The sequence below is a fragment of the Oryctolagus cuniculus genome, chromosome 6 (genome assembly GCF_051225735.1).
Source record: "Oryctolagus cuniculus isolate XC-2025 breed Fujian yellow rabbit chromosome 6, ASM5122573v1, whole genome shotgun sequence".
Taxonomy (NCBI): domain Eukaryota; kingdom Metazoa; phylum Chordata; class Mammalia; order Lagomorpha; family Leporidae; genus Oryctolagus; species Oryctolagus cuniculus.
In genome coordinates, this window is record NC_142872.1 from 111,313,719 (window position 1) to 111,336,494 (window position 22,776).

General features: G+C 39.3%; 1 protein-coding gene across 6 annotated transcripts in view; it reads left to right on the forward strand.

The window, feature by feature from the left end:
• The window catches only part of LOC100348977 (carbonic anhydrase 13), a 34,214-nt gene extending 15,411 nt beyond the window's left edge, over positions 1 to 18,803 (forward strand). Inside the window, exons 4-8 of one of the 6 annotated variants that reach the window (XM_089335485.1) lie at positions 4,979 to 5,074; positions 7,037 to 7,099; positions 7,578 to 7,733; positions 11,100 to 11,246; positions 16,942 to 18,803. In XM_089335485.1, the coding sequence (XP_089191611.1) occupies positions 4,979 to 5,074; positions 7,037 to 7,099; positions 7,578 to 7,733; positions 11,100 to 11,222 (438 nt within the window). In that variant the 3' untranslated portion in view covers positions 11,223 to 11,246; positions 16,942 to 18,803. Of the gene's footprint in view, positions 1 to 4,978; positions 5,075 to 7,036; positions 7,100 to 7,577; positions 7,734 to 11,099; positions 11,247 to 14,433; positions 15,025 to 16,941 lie in introns of those variants that run through there. The other 5 variants (XM_089335483.1, XM_089335484.1, XM_002710668.6 and 2 more) reach the window with 5 other exon arrangements.
• The last annotated feature ends 3,973 nt before the right edge of the window (positions 18,804 to 22,776 follow it).

Consider the following 22,776-nt stretch of genomic DNA (forward strand, 5'->3'; position numbering starts at 1 on the left):
GAGCTTGGAGAACCAAAAGGTTGTCAGAGGTAGGGTTGAAAAGATAGGAAAGGACCTGGTCTTATTGTAGTAAGTCATGGTAAAGAGTATGAAGTTTATTCCAATTGCAGAATGAAGCCATTGAATGGCTTTAAATTGTGAAATGATTATATTTGTATTTAGAAAGTAACATTCAAGGTATAGCTTCAGACTAGATTTGATTGAAACAGGATTGTTTACAAGGTGTGCATCAAGATGCCCTTGAAAAGTCCTAGGTCATAGAGGAGTATGGTAGGGGGCTAACTGGCTGAAGTGCTGGCTTCAGTGGGACCTGATTATTGGGATTGAGAAGAGGGAGAGGAGGGGTCAGTGGTTTGAGATAGGCAACACTTGGTAGAGTGGTAGAGGTAGACAATAAGTAAGTGGTAGGTGGTAAGTTCTTTGGTAGGAATGGTATCCCATGACCTTGTAGAGTGACTGAGGGGTTAATAAAAGACTCTTTGAGATGATGCATGAATTGAAATTTAATGACAAGAAAACAGTATGAGAATATCTAGAGAATTTTCCAGGATGTGAGAACAAGAGAAAATACTGTAAGGCAGGAATGAGCTTCGTATGTTCAATAAAGGAAAGGCATTGGCCTTATGCAGTTGGAATCAGAGAGAGAAAAGTTGTGAGCTATGTCCCAGAGAGGCAGGCAGAGGCCGTGCCAGGTTGGGTGTTTTTGGGCACTGTGAGCAGTTTAGACTTTATCTTTAATGGAGTATGAGGAAGACAATGGAAGGTTTTGAGCAGTAGAATGACAAGTTTTATGCTTCATAAACTACAGCTGACTACAGTGAGGAGATGAGACTGATTCCAGGCAAACATTGGAGCAGGAGAGAAATCAAGCAGTTACAGAAGTAGTTCAAATAGGCAATGGTGGTAATTGGACTATGGGGAGGGTGAAGATGAAGTGAGCTGGGCAGATGCATCACATATTTGGAAGGTAAAGTTAATGGGATTTAAAAATGAAAATGATGTTGGGATTGAGGAAGCAAAAAGATTCTAGGAACAGCCTGAGATTTTGGCTTGAGCAAGCTGGGGAATGCTTATGCTATTTACTGTGATGGGCATGTTCAAGGAGGAACAGGTTGTGGAGAGAATCAACTCTCTGTTCTGAACACGTGAATCTTCAGATGCTTATTAGGCAGTCTAGGCTCCCTTTCAGGTAGGTCCTTGGATAAAAACCTGGGATCTAAAGAAGAGGTTGGCACTGGATGGTGGCATTTGGTTTCCTCTACCAAAGAATCCCTTTGTGCTCAGCTTTAGGAAGGATTCCAAGATGTTAATTAGTTTTTCCAGATATTTTTGTAACTAAGTTCATGGCTACCATCAAGTTATGACCCCTTGTAAAATGGAAACAAGAAGTGAAATAAAGAAAACCCATCTAAAGTTTCAATAATAAGCATTTACTTTGGGGTCTAATATGATGATTTATCATATATGATGTATATCTATCTATCTATAAAGTAAAATGATCTAATTCATGAAAAATTTTATCTCAGGAATTATGCATCTAGAAAAACAAGGCTAATAGTCCATTCTGTGTTTGGAACATTATCTGGTGGCAGCTTCTATAGAATACATAATATATATATTAAATATGTAGTTAATACTGAAATTATGATTTCAACACTCATGGAGGAATTCTGGAATAGTGCTTGGCATAGTCACTATTATACAGTTTGAAAATACTAAAGTTGAATAATATTATTTAAGAATTGTTTTTAGCTGGTGCTGCAGCTCACTAGGCAAATCCTCCGCCTCGCGGCGCCGGCACACCAGGTACTAGTCCCGGTCAGGGCGCCGGATTCTGTCCTGGTTGCCCCTTTTCCAGGCCAGCTCTCTGCTGTGGCCAGGGAGTGCAGTGGAGGATGGCCCAAGTGCTTGGGCCCTGCACCCCATGGGAGACCAGGATAAGTACCTGGCTCCTGCCATCAGATCAGCGCGGTGCGCCAGCTGCAGCGTGTGGGCCGAGGCTGCCATTGGAGGGTGAACCAAGGGCAAAGGAAGACCTTTCTCTCTGTCTCTCTCTCACTGTCCACTCTGCCTGTCAAAAAAAAAAAAAGAATTGTTTTTAAATAGGGAAGAATCTTATTTCCATTTTTGCATGGGCTACAAAAACTTATCACCCAGCTCAAGTCACTGCTTCTGTCATTGGTAGCCAGGAACTGTGAGTTGGTTATTTATTTCTTTGAATTTCATATACAAATGCTAATAAAGGTGAAATGATATTAGTTCCATGAATGTATTGCTGCCAGTTAAGCAAAGTGTGTGGGGGAGAGGACTTACTTAAAAAAAAGATTGATTTTCTTGCTCTAGTTTGCCATCATATTTCAAATAATTGTTGCCATTTAACAAGCTGAAGAATGATTGTGTGTAGGAGATATATACATCTCTCATTACTTACACATTCATTTCATAATCCATCCTAAAGATGTCACTACACATTTTTCTGTCTTCTAGGTGTCATATTTTTCTAAGTGAACTTCTGCATTGGCACAGAGCCTAAAATAACTTTAACATTCAGCCCCTCCCTGACAGTGGGACATCATTTATCTCCTGTGAGCCAAGGGAACTTTATTTCATCATCCAAATGTTTTCAGGTTTCTTTCCTCCCCCAGCTATCTCACACCAACTTGGAACAAGGCATGACAAGAATCCTGTCGTATATTTTCTGTCTGAATATCTCATAGTCTTCCTTGATTGTTTGTGGATGTCATATTGTTGAATTCATGATAATTCCCATCCATCCTGAAACCCCCTCATATTGCTTGCCTATGGGACATAAAGCTATGTTTAAAGCATGGGATGAGTTTGAAGATACTGAATTCCCTGGGTAACAGTCAGCAAGAAAGACAGTTTGGGCATGAAGCCCATGTAAGTGTTCTTGATATGTCAAAAGGATTCATTAGAAGAAGACTGACTTAGTCAGCTTGTCATCACTACAAATAAATAAGTAGAGAATAAATAAGTAGAGAAGCTACTTATGAAAGAAGAAGGTCTATTTCCAGTCAAAGGTTCATAGTCAAAGATTGAGTGGCCCCTTTGGTCCTGACATCTGATGAGGGCAGTGGATGGTGGAAGTGCCAAGAGAGTAGGGCATGGAGACCGAGGAAGCAGAGGGAGGGAGCAAAGGAGCCCCACCCTGATGTTCCTATCTAATGCAATGACTTTTTAAAAAAGTGTATTTATGTGTTTGAAAGGCAGACTGACATAGACAGGGGACGCACACACACACACATTCATATACACACACAGACACACGCACACACACATACACAGATGTTCCAACCACTGCTTCACTCCCCAAATGCCTAACAACATAAAGCTGGGTCTGGAACAGGCTGAAGCCAATAGCTAAGCCAGGAACTCTTCACAGGTCTCCTACAAAGGTGTCAGAAGCCTAAGTACTTAGGCCATTGTCTGCTGCCTCCCAGGCGCATTGACAAAAAGCTGGATTGTAATGGAGCAGCTTGGACTCAAACTAGTAGTCCGATACGGGATGTGGGCATCCTAGATGGTGGCTTAGCCTGCCACCCCACAATGCCTGACCCCCCAGTCACTTTCCAGAGGCTGCATCTTCAGATCCCCATAATTGGATCAAGCTTGTACCCTATCAGTTCCATCAGTCCATGACTTTGGGACTTGAACATCTGCATGAGTTTCGGAGCCAACTCTTGTCAAGCTATAGCAGAATTCTTATCTGAAGTTAATGCTTTATATCGGGTGCCTGGGCACCATAGCCAGCTTTCATGATCTATGATCATAGATACATCTTTTGGGTGTGTCACGTTGCCCTTTGGCTGCTGAGCATGTCTTTTTTAGCTAGAACTGAGGATTCTCTAAAAGTGACCTTCTGCTTTATAGTTCTGCAATCTTTGACACTAACTAGATCAAGTATTTAAGATACTGCGTTTTCTACAAGCCTGGCATATTTATGACATTGTATTTTGCATGAGAACACTTGCATAAGAGTAGAGTTGTGAAGTGGTTGAAGTCTGTTTTTTGGAGTTCCAAGGTTGTCCAACACCTTCTATTCTCTCTTAGCTCTTTCCCCCCACTCCTCAATAACACAGCTTCCTCTCATTTCCTTTCTCAGCCACCTATGGTTGCTAAACCTAAAAGTCTCTTTTTTTCTTATTCAAATTTATTCTCAGCAAAGGATAGGAACACATTCACAGAAGCTAGTAAATTTATATAAATGAAGTGAGTGAGGTGACGGATATTCTAATTAGCTTGATTTAATCATTCTGCATTGTATACCTATATTAAAGTCTTACATTGTGTTCCACAAATGATTGGTATTACAATTTGTCAAAAATAATCTTAATAATGAAAAAAGTGTGAATGCTGCTTAAAATAGATATTCATAAGGACAGCCCATATTTTCAAACTATAAAAAATCTTAAACTACAGTGGGAAAGTCTGACTGGGCAGTTTCAAGAACAACTGCATTGTCATTGGCACAGAAAGGTATTGGTCCCTGGAAACCTGGGAGTTTGACTTCCTCATTCATCTGCGAGCCCAGCCTTCTTCAGAGGACTCTATGGCCAGCTGAGATTTGACTTCAGGCTGTTCCGTTGCAATATCAACTGTACAAGGCACAGAGGAGGCCCAAGTCACTTGGGAGCAATGGTTGCAGTTTGTTGGGACTAGAGAGGATGAGCAATATGCTTAGAGCATTCTAAATGATGATGCAACGTTTAATATAGTATGCCAAAGACTTGTTAAGTGGCTGTAATTCTTTGATCCTTGATTTTTAGTTTCTAGAAAATGAATACAGGAAGATTCTATGATTCTTTTGAAAAACACATTACCCAGATGAATGTATGACATCAGAATATTGAAATAAATGCTGTATTTACATTTCTATTTTTCAGGATGCTTTAGAATACCTTTATTTATTTATTTATTTATTTATTTATTTATTTATTTTTGTGTACTTCCCTTTCAGCTCCATGTGGTTCACTGGAACTCAGACAAGTACCCCAGTTTTGTTGAAGCAGCTCATGAACCAGATGGACTAGCTGTTTTGGGAGTGTTTTTACAGGTGAGAATCCACTGATTTCATTTGAAATATAGAGCCATATGGGATAAAGAGTTTGAGTCATGGAGTGGACCTTAAACTGCCTTTTAAAAATATTTATTTATTTGAGAGACAGGGGTGGAGCTAGAGAGAGAGAGAGAGAGAGAGCACCCTCCAGAGCTCCCCTCTGTTGCTTCACTTCCCAGATATCCTCAACTGCTTAGGCCAGGGGGAAGCTAGGAGCCAGAAACTGAATTCAGATCTCCCACATGGGTGACAGGAACCTAAACACTTGAGCCATCACCTGCTGTTTCCCAGGATGCACAGCAACAGGAAGGTGGAATCAGAAGCATAACCAGGACTCAAACCCAAGCATTTGGAATAGGATGTGGGTACCTCAACTGACATCTTAACTGCTACAGCAAGCATCCACCTTTAAACTATTATTTTTAAATTTTGTAAATGAGTTCTAGGCTTAGTATTTCGCCTTTGAAATTAATATTTAAAAAATAATTTAAAACACCGGTCTAAGAGAGTTATTTTATGGTTCTTCTGATTGTCCATTGTTAATTTTTTTGTGACTTGCAGCAGCAGTAGCAGCCACAGTAAGAATAATAGCGGCTGTAATAGCTGAGGTCCTGAGAAGAAAGTTGCTTCTGGGTACTTCCTGATTGCATAGTCTTTAGAGACACAGGACAGAGTGAAGTTCAAGCTCCTGATCCAAGCATGAAGCACTTGTTCGTCCACAGTGGCCTGTTGTCACAAACGTACTGACCAATTTTTTAAAAATCCTGTTGCATTTCCCTTTGTCTAATATTCCCATGTAGACAGACAACTATTGTTTTCACCACCACCTGGGGACAGGTTGGGCCTCTCAACTCCCACTGTGACTGCATTCTTGTAGGGTGTGCACGTTTGCCATGCTGCACACTCTGTGAGTGATGTAACTCCTGGAATTGGAGCTGGGAGAACAAGGGCAAGGGCAGGGAGAGCTGTAGTGCTGTGGATGGCAGCAATTTTCTGCATTTGTTCATCAAGTTAGGATGTGGCATCAGGATCCTGGTCGGCAAAAGAATATGCTTTAATCCTGAAGGAGCTGAAACCTTGTGGGGTTTTAAATAGGAGCACCCCTAATGACTGGAAGAGGTATGGGGCTGGGGGAAGATTGCTCCTCTTGATAGATATATTGCTTTGATTAGAAACCTCAAATCCTTTTGGTTGCAAGTAGGAGATATCTTCATTGAATATTTTGATGCCACCATAGTCTGATTGGATCTACAGTCTGAATACTTAAAAATGCAGATATTGGCCGGCGCCGCGGCTCACTAGGCTAATCCTCCGCCTAGCGGCGCCGGCACACCGGGTTCCAGTCCCGGTTGGGGTGCCGGATTCTGTCCCGGTTGCCCCTCTTCCAGGCCAGCTCTCTGCTATGGCCCGGGAGTGCAGTGGAGGATGGCCCAAGTGCTTGGGCCCTGCACCCCATGGGAGACCAGGATAAGTACCTGGCTCCTGCCTTCGGATCAGCACGGTGCGCCGGCCGCAGCATGCCGGCCGTGGCGGCCATTGGAGGGTGAACCAACAGCAAAAGGAAGACCTTTCTCTCTGTCTCTCTCTCTCACTGTCCACTCTGCATGTCAAAAAAAAAAAAAAAAAAAAAAGCAGATATTGTATTAGTTCCCTCAGCAAGGTTTCATTTCACTCAAGGTAATCTGTATCTTAAACATTCCTAAAGCTAAAGATATAAAGCTATTACTCCTGGGTTTGGAAACAAACAGAAAGTTCAGTACAGGAACCCTGTAATATTATTTTGTTTTTCAGATTCTTCTGTCCTGATAAGACTCTGGTAAAAGAGAAACTTTGTTCTATAACAATCACTGTATGTTCTATGCTGGTTGACGATCTTACAAAATTAAAAATAGCAGCTGAAAGAAATGGTTCCAACTTGATCTGCTACTAAACATTTCTTTTGAAATTTCATGTTTTTAGATTGGTGAATATAATTCCCAACTGCAAAAGATTACTGACATTTTGGATTCCATTAAAGAAAAGGTAAAATGAATTACTGTTTGATAATGACTAACACATTGTTAGTTCTCTCCTGAATTTTCTTATTTTCCTTTAAAGTTTTCGATGACATAGCACACACTTGTCTGCTTTGAAGCATTTTCAGTACTTGACCAGAAAAGCAGAAGAAACCTTTACCACTTATCTTTTTAAAATTATTAAAGCATTTAAAGTTATCTAAGGTATTAATTTATACATCTATTTATGCATAATTGGTTTCTGTATTGTAATTTTACAGAATAAGTCTTCAATTGTGACGTATTTTAAAGATAATATGTAAAAATAAGTCTATTTAAATAAATCTGTATGGTTTGCTATTTTTCTAAAATCTTTCAGATGAAAGCAAATGTTACGTTAAATATGTAAAAGGAATATATTAAATATTTACATATTATTTTATTGGCTGCATGTTTCTTGAAGTCTCTTCCATTGTAATTTGTGGGAATTCTTTATGTTTTCCCAGGGAAAACAAACTCGATTCACAAATTTTGACCCATTATCTCTGCTTCCACCATCCTGGGACTACTGGACGTACCCTGGTTCTCTGACAGTTCCACCCCTTCTTGAGAGTGTCACATGGATCGTTTTAAAGCAACCTATAAATATCAGCTCTCAACAGGTATATAGCCTTTTCCAGGGTGATCCTGATTCATTCAGAGGATACTGAGCAGAATCTTTCTTTTTTTTAACATTGCCATTCCTTTCTGCTGTGTTAAGAAGCCTGTATTTTCCCAGCTTTAACGAGATGCATGCTTCCTTTTCTTTCTTTCTTTCTTTCTTTCTTTCTTTCTTTCTTTCTTTCTTTCTTTCTTTCTTTCTTTCTTTCTTTCTTTCTTTCTTTTTTTTAAATTTGACAGTTAGACAGTGAGAGAGAGAGAGACAGAGAGAAAGGTCTTCCTTCCATTGGTTCACCCCCAAAATGGCCGCTACGGCTGGAGCCCAAACATTTGGGCCATCCTCCACTGCCCTCCTGGGCCACAGCAGAGTGCTGGACTGGAAGAGGAGCAACCAGGACTAGAACCCGGTGCCCATATGAGATGCCAGTGCCGCAGGTGGAGGATTAACCAAGTGAGCCACGGCGCTGGCCCTGCTTCTTCTTTTTCTTCTCTGACTTTCTGTGATTAGAAGATGATTTGCTCCTTTCTGACCTCAGGCCCTAGACCTGCTTTACTGTGATCATTAGGACAGCGGGTAGGTGCATTACCCTAAGAAACTGCTGTGCCTGCTAAACTTAAAAAGTTACGTTGTGCACTTAAAAATTTCACAGGGCTGACCGCATATGAAGTGTTCTTACTACAGTAAAAAAGAAGTTGATTTTGTCTGATGTTGACAAAACTTTTGTAGGACTGCCTAAGGGCCTTTGAAGCACTTGCTCTTTTTGTGGAGACATTTACTCACCCGTTTTTTCCTGCTCAGTCTTGTTGAGCCCCGTGGTGGGGCCAGCGGTCTGCTAGACTCACCTAGGAGCCTTGACCATGCAACTGTCCACTCTCCCAGGTGGATGCTGTGCTTCCTAGTTTGTTGTTTTTGTTGTCCTTTTTCAGTTTAGTGCTGCAGTAGCATAGCATGACCATAGTCCAGTCATTTTTGTAGCTCATAAGGTGTTCTGTTCCCGGCTTGCCCACTGGTCCAGCTGTTTATTTTCCCTCCTCATCAGACAAGAGCTGGTTCACCTTTACCAAGATCATTTCAGGCAACATTTCCCCTGGGGTGTTGAACACATTCTATTTTCTGTTGGGTGTTTCTCCTCAGTGACCTTGTCTTTAGGATTGAATACAAGTTATAACCTGGGTTACATTTATTTAAACATTTTATAAAGTTTGGGTAGAAATCCAGAGCTTCGCTGGCATTAAAAACTGTTAATTTTTCCATGATTTTTTTTTAAGAAAAATGACCTGCCACCAGTTCACTGGTGATACTAAGGGTGTTCACTTTTCCCCATTTCATGTGATAAGCTATTATTTTTATATTCTTTTGTTAAATTTGGGTATCTTACTATGAAGAGTTCATAAATCATAATGTCAAAGTAGTTAGTATTAAGGGATTGTGTTTTATTTTATATTTCAAATTATTACTTAAAGCTACTTGGAAAATAACTAACTTATTTTTGTATTACAGTCCACTAATGATTTAGAGAATATATTGAAGTACATATTTAGTCCCTTAATAAGAATAAAGTTAACTTTATTAAAAAATAATTCCTGCAAGTTCAGGATTTATAACACCCTCACTGTGGATTCACTGCCTTATCTTATTTGAGGCTTACTGAATTAACATTATTAATATGGTTTTTCTATAGTAGAGTATATAAAATAATAGCTGCCTTTTAGAGCTCTAATGTGATTTGTAGTCATTCACTTAAATCTATTCTATCAGGAGCACTGGGAGACCTGTTAATTTTTGCCATAGTGAGAAACTTATTTGAACAATAACTCAAATTACTATAATATGATGTTATGGTGGTTTTAAGAGTGTAAGAGGGGCTGGCACTGTGGCATTGCTGGCAAAGCCAGCAAAGCCACCACCTGCAGTGTCGGCATCCCATTTGGGTACTGGTTCTAGTCCCAGCTGCTCCACTTCCAATCCATCTCTCTGCTATGGCCTGGGAAAGCAGTAGAAAATGGCCCAATTCCTTGAGTCCCTGCACCTGTGTGGGAGGCCTAGAAGAAGCTCCTGGCTCCTGGCTTTGGATAGGCCCAGCTCCACGATTGTGGCCATTTGGGGATTGAACCAGTGGGTGGAAGACTCCCTCTACTCCTCCCTCTCTCTTTGCTTCTGCCTCTCTGTGACTCTGCCTTTCAATAATAATTAAATAAATCTTTTCAAAAAATAGTGAAAGAATGAAACAAAAGATATTTTATTAAATATTTTTTGGAAGGCAGAATTACAGAGAGGGACACACAAAACACACACACACACACACACACACACACACGTCTTTTATCTACTAGTTCACTCTTCAAATGATCACAACAGCTGCGGCTCAACCAGGCGAAAGCCAGGAGCTTGGGATTCCATCCAAATCTCCCATGTGGATGGTAGAGTCCCAAGTATTCGAGTCATCTTCTGTTACTTTCCCAGGAGCATTAACAGGGAGCTGGATTCAAAGTGGAGCATCCAGGACTTGAACTGGTGCTTAAAGGGGATTCTGGTATCACAGGTTAATTTGTTGCACCTACAATGCTGGACCCAAAAGATATTTTAAAAACCTAACTCCAGGCTAGCAATGTGAAAAACACTGGATAAAGTCCAATTGAGGGACATTTTACAAAATGCCTGATCGGTACTCCTGAAAACTGTTAAGATCATCAAAAACAGTTAAGTCTGAGAATTGTCACAAACCAGAAATGCCTAAGGAGGTATGACTATTAAGTTATTTCCTATGTGTCGTTCTGGAAGAAAAAAAAAGGCATTAGGTTAAAACAAAGTAAATATTAGTAAAGGAAGGATTTTAGTCAATGAGAGCACATTAATATTAGTTTGCTAATTATAGAAAATATACTATACTAATGTAAGATGTGAGTAATATGGGAAATTAAGCATGGAGCACATGGTAAATATTTGTAGTTACTTCGCAATAATTCTATGAATCTAACACTGCTCTAAAATAAAATATTTATCTAAAAAAATCCAAAACAGGAGTTGACTCAGTATTATTCAGCTGCAGAGTAGGTGCTTGGGACACTTGGATCCCGTATCAGAGTGCCTGGTTTTAGCTACAGGCGTCAGATTCGGCTTCCTGCTAATGTTCTTGGGAGGCAGCAGATGATGTCTCAAGAACTTTAGTTCTTACCATCCAGATGGGAGCCCAGGATGGAGTTCCTGGATCCTGGCTTTGGCTTGGTCTAATCCTGGTTGCTGTAGGTATTTGGGGAATGAATCAGAGGATGAGAGATCTCGCTCTATCTCTGTCTCTCCCTCTCTCTCTGTCACTCTGCCTTTCAATATAAATATTGAATTTATATTTATAGTGAAAATTTCCCAGGTCACAGCAGAGAGCTGGATTGGAAGTGGAGCAGCCGGGACTAGAACCAGTGCCCATATGGGATGCCGGTATTGCAGTCGGTGGCTTTACTCGCTACTCCACAGCGCTGGCCCCTCGTACTAAATTCTTGATATAACTGCCATGCTAGTAAGCAGATATATTGTTTTCTTAGCAGATCTGTCATTTTCTTAGAAGGTTGACTTTTCTCATCAAATCTCTTTGAGTTATATTAAATCATCTAAACTGGGTTACTCAGCTGCTGAAATTCAATATACAAAAAACTTGATTTTTAATCTATTCTTCCTTTTTATTAAAACCTGCCTCTATTTCACTTATGGTATTATCTGCATAGAGTAAAACTCATGAATTTTAAGTGTGTGGTTGCTGATTTTGGTGATTGTATGTAACCATGCAAGAACCACTACAATCAAGATATAGAATAGATTCTTTGGCCAAAGAAGTTTCCTGTATATTTTTGCACTTCACTCCCTTTCCTCATTTATAGTCCCAAGCAATCACAGATATGCTATCACTTGAGTACTGACTTTCCTAGAAATTTATTTAAGTAAATTATACAGTAAATAGATTTTTGTGTTGGATTTCTTTTACTTAGAAAAAATATCTAAAAAATATTTTTCAGATTTCACCCATTCATTATTTTTTTTTACTTTTATTTAGTAAATATAAATTTCCAAAGTACAGTTTATGGATTACAATGGCTTTTTCCCCCCCATAACTTCCCTCCCACCTGCAACCCTCCCCTCTCCCGCTCCCTCTCCCATTCCATTCACATCAAGATTCATTTTCAATTACCTTTATATACAGAAGATAGATTTAGTATATATTAAGTAAAGATTTCATCAGTTTGCACCCACACAGAACATAAAGTGTAAAATACCATTTCAGTACTAGTTATAGCATTAATTCACATTGAACAATACATTAAGGGCAGAGATCCTACATGAGGAGTAAGAGCACAGTGACTCCTGTTGTTGACTTAACAATTTGACACTCTTGTTTATGGCGTCAGTAATCTCCCTAGGCTCTAGTCATGAGTTGCCAAGACTATGGAAGCCTTTTGAGTTCGAGACTCTGATCTTATTTAGACAAAGTGGAAGTTCTCTCCTCCCTTCAGAGAAAGGTACCTCCTTCTTTGATGGCCCGTTCTTTTTACTGGGAGCTCACTCGCAGAGGTCTTTCATTTAGGTATTTTTTTTTAATAAGTGGATGGATAGACCATATTAAAAAATCTTTTCAATAATTGATGGACATCTGTGTTGCTTCCAATTTTTGAATAGTAGTGATTTGTATTTGCATATTAGGAGTAATTCACATACACAGTTTTGTGTGGCCACGGATATGCTTTAGGTCAATACCTTAGATTGGAATTACTAGGTCCTGCATGTTTAATTTAAAAAAAAAGATTTATTTATTTATTTATTTGAAAGTCAGAGCTATACAGAGAGAGAAGGAGAGGCACAGACAGAGAGAGAATGCGCGTGCACACAAGAGAGGTCTTCCATCCACTGGCTCACCCCCAAGTTGGCCGCAACGGCCGGAGCTGCGCTAATCTGAAGTCAGAAGCCAGGAGCTTCCTCCAGGTCTCTCCACGCAGGTGCAGGGGCCCAAGGATTTGGGCCATCCTGTATTGCCTTCCCAGGCCACAGCAGAGAGCTGGATTGGAAGTGGACCAGCCAGGTCTTGAACCGGCACCCACATGGGATGCCAGCACTGCAGGAGGCAGCTTCACCTGCTACACCACAGCGCAGGCCCCTGCATATTTAATTTTATAAGGTGCTGCCATAATGTTTCCTTCTTTCTTTCTTTCCTTCCTTCCTTCCTTCCTTGGTTTATTTATTTATTTGAAAGACATAGAATTTGCATTTTATAGTTCACTCCTTAGAGTCCTACAATATCCTGACTGGGCAAGGCTTAAGCCTAGAGCCCAGAACTTCTTCTGGGTCTCCTACATAGGTTGCAGGGATCCAAGTGCTTGGACCATCAGCTGCTGCCTTCCTACATGCATTAACAGGAGGCTAGATTGGAAGTGGTAGAGCCAGGACTTGAACCTGTACTCTGATATAGGATGTGGATTCCCAAGGAGAGGCTTAACTTATTGCACCACAATGCCTACCCCTGCCATATTGTTTTCTTTTCTTTTTTTTTTTTTTAAGATTTGTGTTTTATTTATTTGAAAGACAGTTACATGCCATATTGTTTTCTAAAGTGCTATACCATACTGTATTTCCACCATCAATGCATGGCATTTCTAGTTGCTCCACAGCTGTTCCAGCATTTGGCACTGTCAATTTTCTGACTTTAAGCTATTCTAATGGCTATGTGTGCTTCTAATTTGCATGTATCTGATGACTAGTGGCTTTGACCATTTTTCCGTATACTCATCCTCTATGAATATATTTTCTTTTTAAAATATCAGTTCAAATCATTTCCCCATGTTTAAATTGGGTTGACTTCTCACTGTTGAGTTGCAAGATTTCTTTACAGAGTCCAGATCAAAGTGCTTTCTTGGGTATGGATTTTGCAAAAGTGTTTTTCAGTTGTTAACTGTGTCTTTTGAAGAAAAAAATGTTTTTAACATGCTGAAGTCCATTTTGTCAATTTATCTTTTAAAATGTATGCTTTTGGTTTACTGTTTAAGTAAACCAAATAAGCCACATCCCTTTACCTTTGCTTTAAGTAATGGTTAGCTCTTACATTTAAGTTGTTGAGTGCTTTTGAGTTAATGTATGGTGTACATCATTGTCTCCATATTTTTCCTGATATTTTTATTATATATGGATTAGACCTTTTACTGTCATTTAACAGGTCCCTGAGACTCTACTTTTAAAAATTCTTTTATTGCTGTTTTTCACTATGGGAATTTATATAATTTCTGTTGCTATGTATTCAAGTTCATTTGCTCTATCCTCTGTCAAGTAAATTTGGGTGTTAATTCTATCCAATGAATTTTTCACATTAGAAGCTTTATTTCTAAATTTTCTGTTTTGTTCTTTATTTTTATTTCTCCATTGAGACTTTTCATTACTTGGCTGAGATCTCACATGCATTAAAAAGATGCTTTGCTTAACTTCATATTATCCTCAAGTAGTTATAAAAGCCAGTTTAAAAGTGTTGTAGACCTCAAAATTTGTTTTTTTCTTGGGTTGATCTCTGTTGAATTCTCTTTCATTGAGAATGTGTTCAATTGTCTTGATTCTTCACATATTGAGCAATGTTTTATCATATTTTGAATTATAAGAACATTAAGTTGCAAGGATCTGGATTATGTTTTTTTTCTGATGAATATTTTTTGTTTGCTTCTTTGTTTTAACAGGTAATTTTCTTGGCTAAACATGAGCTGCAAAAAAATTTTTTTTCTTGTGCCACAGCTCTGGTCTCAGTTCAGGTGATCTGCCTGGCGTCTATTCCCTGCATGCATGGTTTATAGCTCATTCAGAGACATGAATAGAGAGGTGTGCCTGTTGCAGCTGTGTGCACCTTACAGGCTGTGCTCAGCTCCAGGCTCAAAGTTAGAGAGACAAGATTTTACTTGAAGTGCTTCCATCTCTCCATCAAGTGAGCATGAACTCTTCACCAGGGACCCTCTTCATCTGTTCATTCTTCAGTATCTCTAACTCATTGCTTCTTGTATTATGTATGAGCTTATACCTATTTTCTACAAGGACATTTTCTGCAGGATTTTAGTTTTATATACCTGGAAGCAAAACCCGGATGGCTTTTTTCAAATAATAAAATGTTATGGTTTGTAATTAATGATATTTAATGATCTAGGAGTGATTTCCTTTACTTCTGCATCTCTAGACTATATGTAAGATGAGGGAAGAATTCATTTATCTCAATATTAATTTCAGCCTACCATGTAAACTTTGTATCATCAATTTTAGAATTAAATTTCTAATTTGTAGAGGACTGTACAAGTCAATTTTAGGATTGTGCTACAGTTTTGATATGGTTTGAGTGTGAACTTCAAAGGTTAATGTGCTGGAAGCTTGGTCCCAGTATGGCAGTGTTGCTTATTTTCACTCTTACTCAATTTTGGCAGGCAGTAGAGTACTATTAAAAATGCTTGAGCATGAGCATGACCAAAAGTTATTTACAGTACTATTGGGAAAGAATATTTCAGCTTACTGGGGTTACTCCACAAGGAAATTAGAAATTCAGTGGTTAGAGCCAAGGAAACCAGCAAAACAGGTCCTACTTACCTCAGCCTCAAGGTTTAACCAGGGACGCTGCTGCCAGGAACAGTGTAGATGCTGTCAGCCTTAGTGACAGAGAGGTCAGGTTTTCTGCGTGAGTGCAGTTTGGAGTCACCTGAGAGAGTGAGATGGGGAGACACCAGCTGGTGATGCACTTTGCAAGGTCAGTGCTGTGGCAGAGGACATCTGAGCTAGCAGAAGCAAATACAAGCAGGGACTGGCAGGTGAGGCGGTCTGCCTAGCTGGCTCAAATGACTGGGAGAGCTTGAGTCATGGAGGGAAGGGGTTTGATGAGACATAAATACAGGTTAAGGGACTCTTGCCAAGATGCCAGCCTGTTCAGAGAAAGACCTAAAGTTAGGTCCTGTTCCAGATTGATGAGGCTGAACTGTTGCCAAGTTAGGAAGCGATGATCAGAGAGGGGTTGAATGGCAGGAGCAATGTGGAAGGAAAATAAAGTCAAGGTCTTCAGAAGAATCACTGATATTACAAGGAAGGTGGGTTGTGCTTGGTAGGGCTTGCGAACCAGCACCCTGAGTCAGGTTTGCTACGCGATCACCTGGAATGGCTTCTGCAGAGGGCTGGAGTCTTCCCTAGCTCTGGATGTTAGATTTTTACTCTATTTTGCTACTTGATCACACCTGAGAGTCAGTAAATCTCATCTAGTTTTGGCTATAATAATTTGGTTTAATGAAACACAAGGAAAAGGAATTTGGAAACATTTTTCTATTGCTTACTGAATCTGTATCCACATCTCAAAATATCACTAGTGGAAACATAGTTACTTGCATATAGATAGATGGTTCTATCTCCAAAATGCATGGTTCCACACTGTTGTCTTATTATAATCTCTATCTTCTCTGCCCCCCGTTCTGATTAGTACTGTACAAGAAATATTCTATACCTTGGGTCAGTGATGATGATGGAAACCTGAATGGTGTGTCCTCTGAATTTGACTGACTGAGATTAGATGGTCACTAACATTTAGATAGAATTTCTCATTCCTGATGACAATTTGTCTTCAACAACAACAAAAAATACCAAAAACTCAACTGTATTAATTGGCATTATATTTTTGAGAAGATAGAATTACTCAGGTATTTTATCCATCTTTATTTTACTACTGTAAACCCATCTTAACAAATAATAGTAAACCACTAAGGAGTTGTTAAAATTTTAAAAAACATAATAGAAAACTTTCCAGCAATTAAAATAGTGACATAAGTCTGTATTTAGATGGACATGCAAAGATGCCTAGATTATATTAAGTGAAAAAAAAATCTGATTTCAAACTAGCATATACAATTGTATTCAATTTTTTACCAAAATGTGTGTGTGTGTGTGTGTGTGTGTGTGTGTGTTTACATTCTCTGGTCTCTACATATGTATTCTTAAAACCATGTTCTAAGTGTTTCCCCTTTCCTACTCTGATCTTCAAATAGAAAATGCTGTATACTTAATTTTTGAACCCATAGCCTAAATTTTGAACCCGTGACCTATACTAGAGATTTTCGTTGCATTATTTTCAGTGCCTGGTAGAGGAAAGGTCATGTGTTTCTTAATTTTTCTACGCAGAGCAAGTATGATTTTTTACGCTGAAACCAACTCTTCTCTTTCCTCAATAGCTGGCCAAATTCCGCAGTCTTCTGTGTTCAGCCGAGGGTGAATCAGCAGCTTTTTTGTTGAGCAATCACCGTCCACCACAGCCTCTGAAGGGTCGCAAAGTGAGAGCTTCCTTTCATTAAATGTTGCCCCCAGCGGACCACCCAGACTGTGGAGAGCACCTGAGCAAAACAAAACAAATCAAAACACAAAAATCCCTACCAACAGTTCCTAGAATTCTAATTATTGGGTGTTACTTTACTATCAGCTTCAGCACCACAAAGAGAACCAGATTTCTTTAATTAAACTACTTGAAATCATGTTTCTTAGATTTGCATTTACAGATATTCAAGCAGTAAACATTGTTTGGCATATATTGAAACTCATGAAATACGTCTGCTTCAACCTGCCTGGAAACGGGGCCTACATTGCCAGCGTCAGAATGTGTTCAGGTTTTTACCTTAGATGCTGACATAGTCACACCTCTCCGTGCTGTTAAGTGAAAAGCAAATACTCATTCTCCAAATGAAATAATTGTGATATATTTTTCTAAACAAGTCAGTCTACATTAAAAAGGATATTATTTCCTTTTGAAGTGAACTTCTGCCACGATTATGCTGCGGATTCTGATTGCATGGTATCTTTTATAAAGTGAGTAATATGAGAGTTCTGAGGGATGAGATATAGTTACTTCTTGTGTTTATTCCACAAATCATTGATCCATGAAGTTTTGATAAGGAATTCCTCAGGATAGAAATGATTATTTACACTATAATGAATTATGTCATATATCATATTTACTTTGTATTGTCAGTTGGCTAATAATTGACAGGATGCAGTCCTTGCCAATTTATAGCATAAACACGATTTGAAACTAACAGCTTAGCCAGTGTTAGTGCAGGCAGACCTGCCTGCGGGCATAAAGAATGAATTGCCTACTTTTGTCCTGTGTTTTGGCAACAGAGCAATCCTGTGTGGGAAATTTTTCTGTCAACTGGTGGAAAAAACTCAATTGAGTCTCATATAAAAATACAATCATTCTCCTGTCTCTCCCTCTCTCTGTCACTCTGACTTTCAAAAAAATAAAATGTATCTTTTTAAAAAATACCATCAGTTCATAAATCCGTCAATCCATTTCCTTGGCATAGCCCTTTTCTCCTTTTGTACATGTCCCTCAATATCTTAAGCAGTTTTGTAATGGGGTGCTCAACGTTAGTTTTAATCTATTATCTTTTCTTTATTTGTCTTTCTGTTTTGAGTGAAGGAGGATGAGGCTGGTTTTCCTTTTGCCCTCTCTGATACAAATGGAGTAGCACTAAGCATTAACTTCATTACCACATTTGAGACTGGAACATGTGTAATACTTACATCATCCATCTGTGTTTCCTTGATTGTGATGATTTGTTTCAGATATTTTTCTTCCTTTGGATGTCAGTGTTAACAATTCATGTTTTCTCTGCGGCAAAAAATAACATACATGAAGGATCTCTGTGAGTGAGACCCCATTGGAAAGAAGGGGCTATCAAAGAAGGATGTACTTTTCTCTGAAGGGAGGAGAGAACTTCCACTTTGCATATGACGCTGTCTAAATAACTACGGAGTTTGTAGACTCAAAAGGCCATAGCCTTGGCAGCTCTTGTCAAGAGCCTCGGGTGGTCACTGATGTCAAAAATAAGAGTTGTTAATTGTTAAGTCAACAACAAGAGTCATTGTGCACTTAATCCCCATGTTGGACCTCTGTCCTTAGTGAGGTGTACTATGAGAATTAATGGTAAAACCTGTATTCAAACAGTACTTTATATTTTGTGTGTTTGTGTGGGTGCAAACAATGGAAATCTCTACTTAGTATAGAGTTGGTCTTCTGTATATAAAGTGAATTAAAAACGAATCTTAATGAAAAATGGAATGGGAGGGGGAGTAGGAGGTGGGATGTGAGTGGGGGTGGGAGGGTGGAATGGGGGGAAGAAACACTACATCCCTAAAAGTTGTACATATGAAATTTGTAGTCATTAAATAAAAACCTTAAAAAAGCAATTCATGTTTCTGTAATATTTTTCTTGATAGAATATTGAGTACCATGAAATTCTGCAATAATAATGTATATTGCTGTGTAAGGAACTCATGAAGATTAAAGCTGATATTTTGGTCATTGTTATTTTCCCATCACTCTTTCTATGTTGAGACATTGCTGAAGATTGATACATAATAAATATTTAGTTAACTGAATATTTTAAAATTTATAATTGCTATCTTTAATAAGTATTGAATATAAGGAGTGTTTCTTATTAGTACTTATTGTAAGAGGTTTAATATGTATTATTTGAAGAAGAAACACTTTTGAAGAGATAATATTTTAATTATTGTATTAATTCATATATAGTGCATTTGATCTCAGAGAGGTAACTAACAAACCTAACTTTTGTAATCAGAAGTTTTAATGGTTTTAAAAATACCAGTGTTGCATGAGAAGGCATTTATTTAGTTTGTGAAGATACCTTGCAAAGTATCCTAGTGAGGGAAAGCAGCCTTTTTTCTCAGAGAACTTAAGTAATTCTAGCTGGAGGGGTGTGTAGGATGAGGATTTTATTAGCATATGTGACAGTTACCACTTTGTAACTAACGGTTTCTGCTGCAGTATTGCATTGGTTCTGTGGTACAGATTGCACCACAGTGGACTAAAAAATTGTGCAAGGTGCTTATTTCCATGATTTTTAATTTATGTATCTCTTAAAAGTATGATGCCTGAATGTATGATAAAATTATTATATTGTCCCTTTTTGAAAAATCAGATATGGGGGCCAGCATTGTGGCATAACAAGTTAAGCTGTGGCCTTTAGTGCCAGCATCCCATATGGTTGCTGGTTTGAGTGCCGGCTGCTACATTTTCCATCTAGCTCCCTGTTAATGTGCCTGGAAAAGCAGCAGATGATGGCCCAAGTGCTTGGGCTCCTGAATCCATGTGGGACTCTGGGACGAAAGTCCTGGCTCCTGTCTATGGTCTGTCTCAGCCCTGGCTTTTGTAGCCATTTGGGGAGTGAACCAGCAGATGGAAGATCTCTCTCTCCCTCTGCCTGTCCATCTCTGTAACTCTGCCTTCCAAATAAATAAATAAATCTTAAAAAGCTTAAAAATTTAAAGAGTTATAAATGGTGGTTTAGATTTCTTTTGTTTCCCACAATATCTATTGGTTTTATGTCTGTTAAATATTTTGTATGTCAATGTATATTGGATTCAAACACAATAAACAAAATGAGACGAACTTTATCTTTTTCATGTTATATAAAGAACTAGTTTATACTTGTTACTTAGGAAATAATTTCAAATTCAGAGAAAGATTGTAAACAGTACAAACCTTTTTTCCCCCAAAGAAACCTTTTATTAAAGGAATACAAACCATGCGTTTCATAGTACAACATTAGGAATATAGTGATTCTTTCTACCATACCCGCCCTCCCACCCCTACTCCCACCCTTCTTTCTCCCCCCTCTCCCATTCCCAGTCCCATGCTTCACTAAGATACATTTTCAATTAACTTTATATACAGAAGACAAACTCTATACTAAGTAAAGAGTTGAACAATTTGCACGAAAAGAAACAAAAAACCTCTTCCTCAACAGTCCAGACACTTGTTGTTCAAAGTCATTGCATCTTGAAGTTAATTTCACTTCTCCTCCTCCTCCTCCTCCTCCTCCTCCTCCACTTCTTTCTTTCTTTCTTTCTTTATTTTACTTGAAAGTCAGAGTTACACACAGAGAGAAGGAGGGGAAGAAAGAGAGAGGTCTTTCATCTGCCGGTTCATTCCCCAATTGGCCACAATGGCCAGAACTGCACTGTTCTGAAGCCAGGAGCCAGGAGCTTCTTCTGGCTTTCCCAGGCCATAGCAGAGAGCTGGAATGGAAGTGGAGCAACTGGGTCTTGAATGGTGCCCATATGGGATGCTGGCAATGCAGGTGGTGGCTTTACCTGCTATGCCACAGCGTTGGCCCTGAAACTTAATTAACTTTAAAGAAACACCCAGGAATGATTCATTTTCTTTGCGAGCACTCAGACATAACGATAACTTATGGGATACAAGGATATCCTTAATACATTAAAAGAAAGTAAGTCCTTGAGAACTAGTTTTATCGTTAGTTAAGAAAGCACCTAAGAAAACAAGCAATGGAGTTGGACACTTAGGCATAACTAAAACTTATGAAACATAAGAATATCCTCCACTTAATACACTAACATTAAATAAGTTTTGAGGACAAGTTTTATTGTTATCTCTCGTAATACAACTCTTTGAGATCAGAGGTCCTGGATGGCAAGTTAGTGTACAGTGACTCATGTTGTTAAAATTTTTTTTTTTGGACAGGCAGAGTGGACAGTAGAGAGAGAGACAGAGAGAAAGGTCCTCCTTTTGCCATTGGTTCACCCCTAAGTGGCGGCTGCGGCCAGTGCGCTGCAGCCGGTGCACCGCACTAATCCGAAGCCAGGAGCCAGGTGCCTCTCTTGGTCTCTCACGCTGGCACAGGGCCCAAGCACTTGGGCTATCCTCCACTGCGCTCCGGGGCCACAGCAGAGAGCTGGACTGGAAGAGGAGCAACCGGGACAGAATCCAGCACCTTGACCGGGACTAGAACCCAGGGTGCTGGCACCGCAGGCAGAAGAAATAAATTTTTTAAAGATCTATTTATTGAAAGAGTTACACAGAGAGAGGAGAGGCAGAGAGAGAGAGGTCTTCCATCTGATGGTTCACTCCCCAATTGGTTGCAGTGGCCGGAGCTACACCAATCCGAAGCCAGGAGCCAGGAACTTCCTCCAGGTTTCCCACATGGGTGCAGGGGCCCAAGGACCTGGGCCATCTTCTACTGCTTCACCAGGCCATAGCAGAGAGCTGGATCAGAAAAGGAGTAGCTGGGGCTAGAACTGGCGCCCATATGGGACGCTGGTGCTTTAAGCCAGGGTGTTAACCCACTGCGCCACAGTGCCAGCCCCTTCCTATTGTTAATTTAACAATTAACACTCATATGTATGACATCAATGATCACCCAAGTCTCTTGACATGAGCTGCCTAGGCTATGGAAGCCTTTTGAATCCACAAACTCCATCAGTACTTAGACAATGCCATAAGCAAAGTGGAAGTTCTCTTCTCCCTTCAGAGAAATGTACCTCCTTCTTTGATGACCGTTTCTTTCCACTGGGGTCTCACCCACCGAGGTCCTTCATGTAGGACATTTTTTGTCACAGTGTCTTGGCTTTCCATGCCTGAAATTCTCTTGTGGCCTTTTCAGCCAGATCAGAATGCCTCAAGGGCTGATTCTGAGGTCAGAGTGCTACTTAAAGTGATTGTCATTCTATGAGTCTGCTGTGTGGACTGATTCCTATGTCACTCTTTTTAATTAATTTTAATTATTTTTTAATTTAATTATTTTAAGCAGTCACTCTTTTTTAATTCTATTATTATTACCAGACTTAATCCTATTTATATGATTACTTTAACCCTTAATCCTATCCATATGATCACTTTAACACATAAGATGGTATTTTTAACACCCAGCTTAAGGGGAATTGGGATCCCATGGCAAGTTTATAAACTGTGCTCTTAGAAGTATGTCCATAGGAATGTGTGCAGAACTACACAGCTTTACAGTTAAAGTTTGTATACTTCTCAAATACAACTTTAGGAACATGGTGATTCTTCCAACCAAGCCCACTCTCCCACCCATACTCCCACCACTATTCCTCCTCACTCTCTATTCTTACTCTTATTTTTAACTAAGATCTATTTTCAATTGACTTTATATACATATGATTAACTCTATGTTAAGTAAAGTGTTCAACAAATAGTATTTAAAAAAAAAAACCCTGTTCCTTAT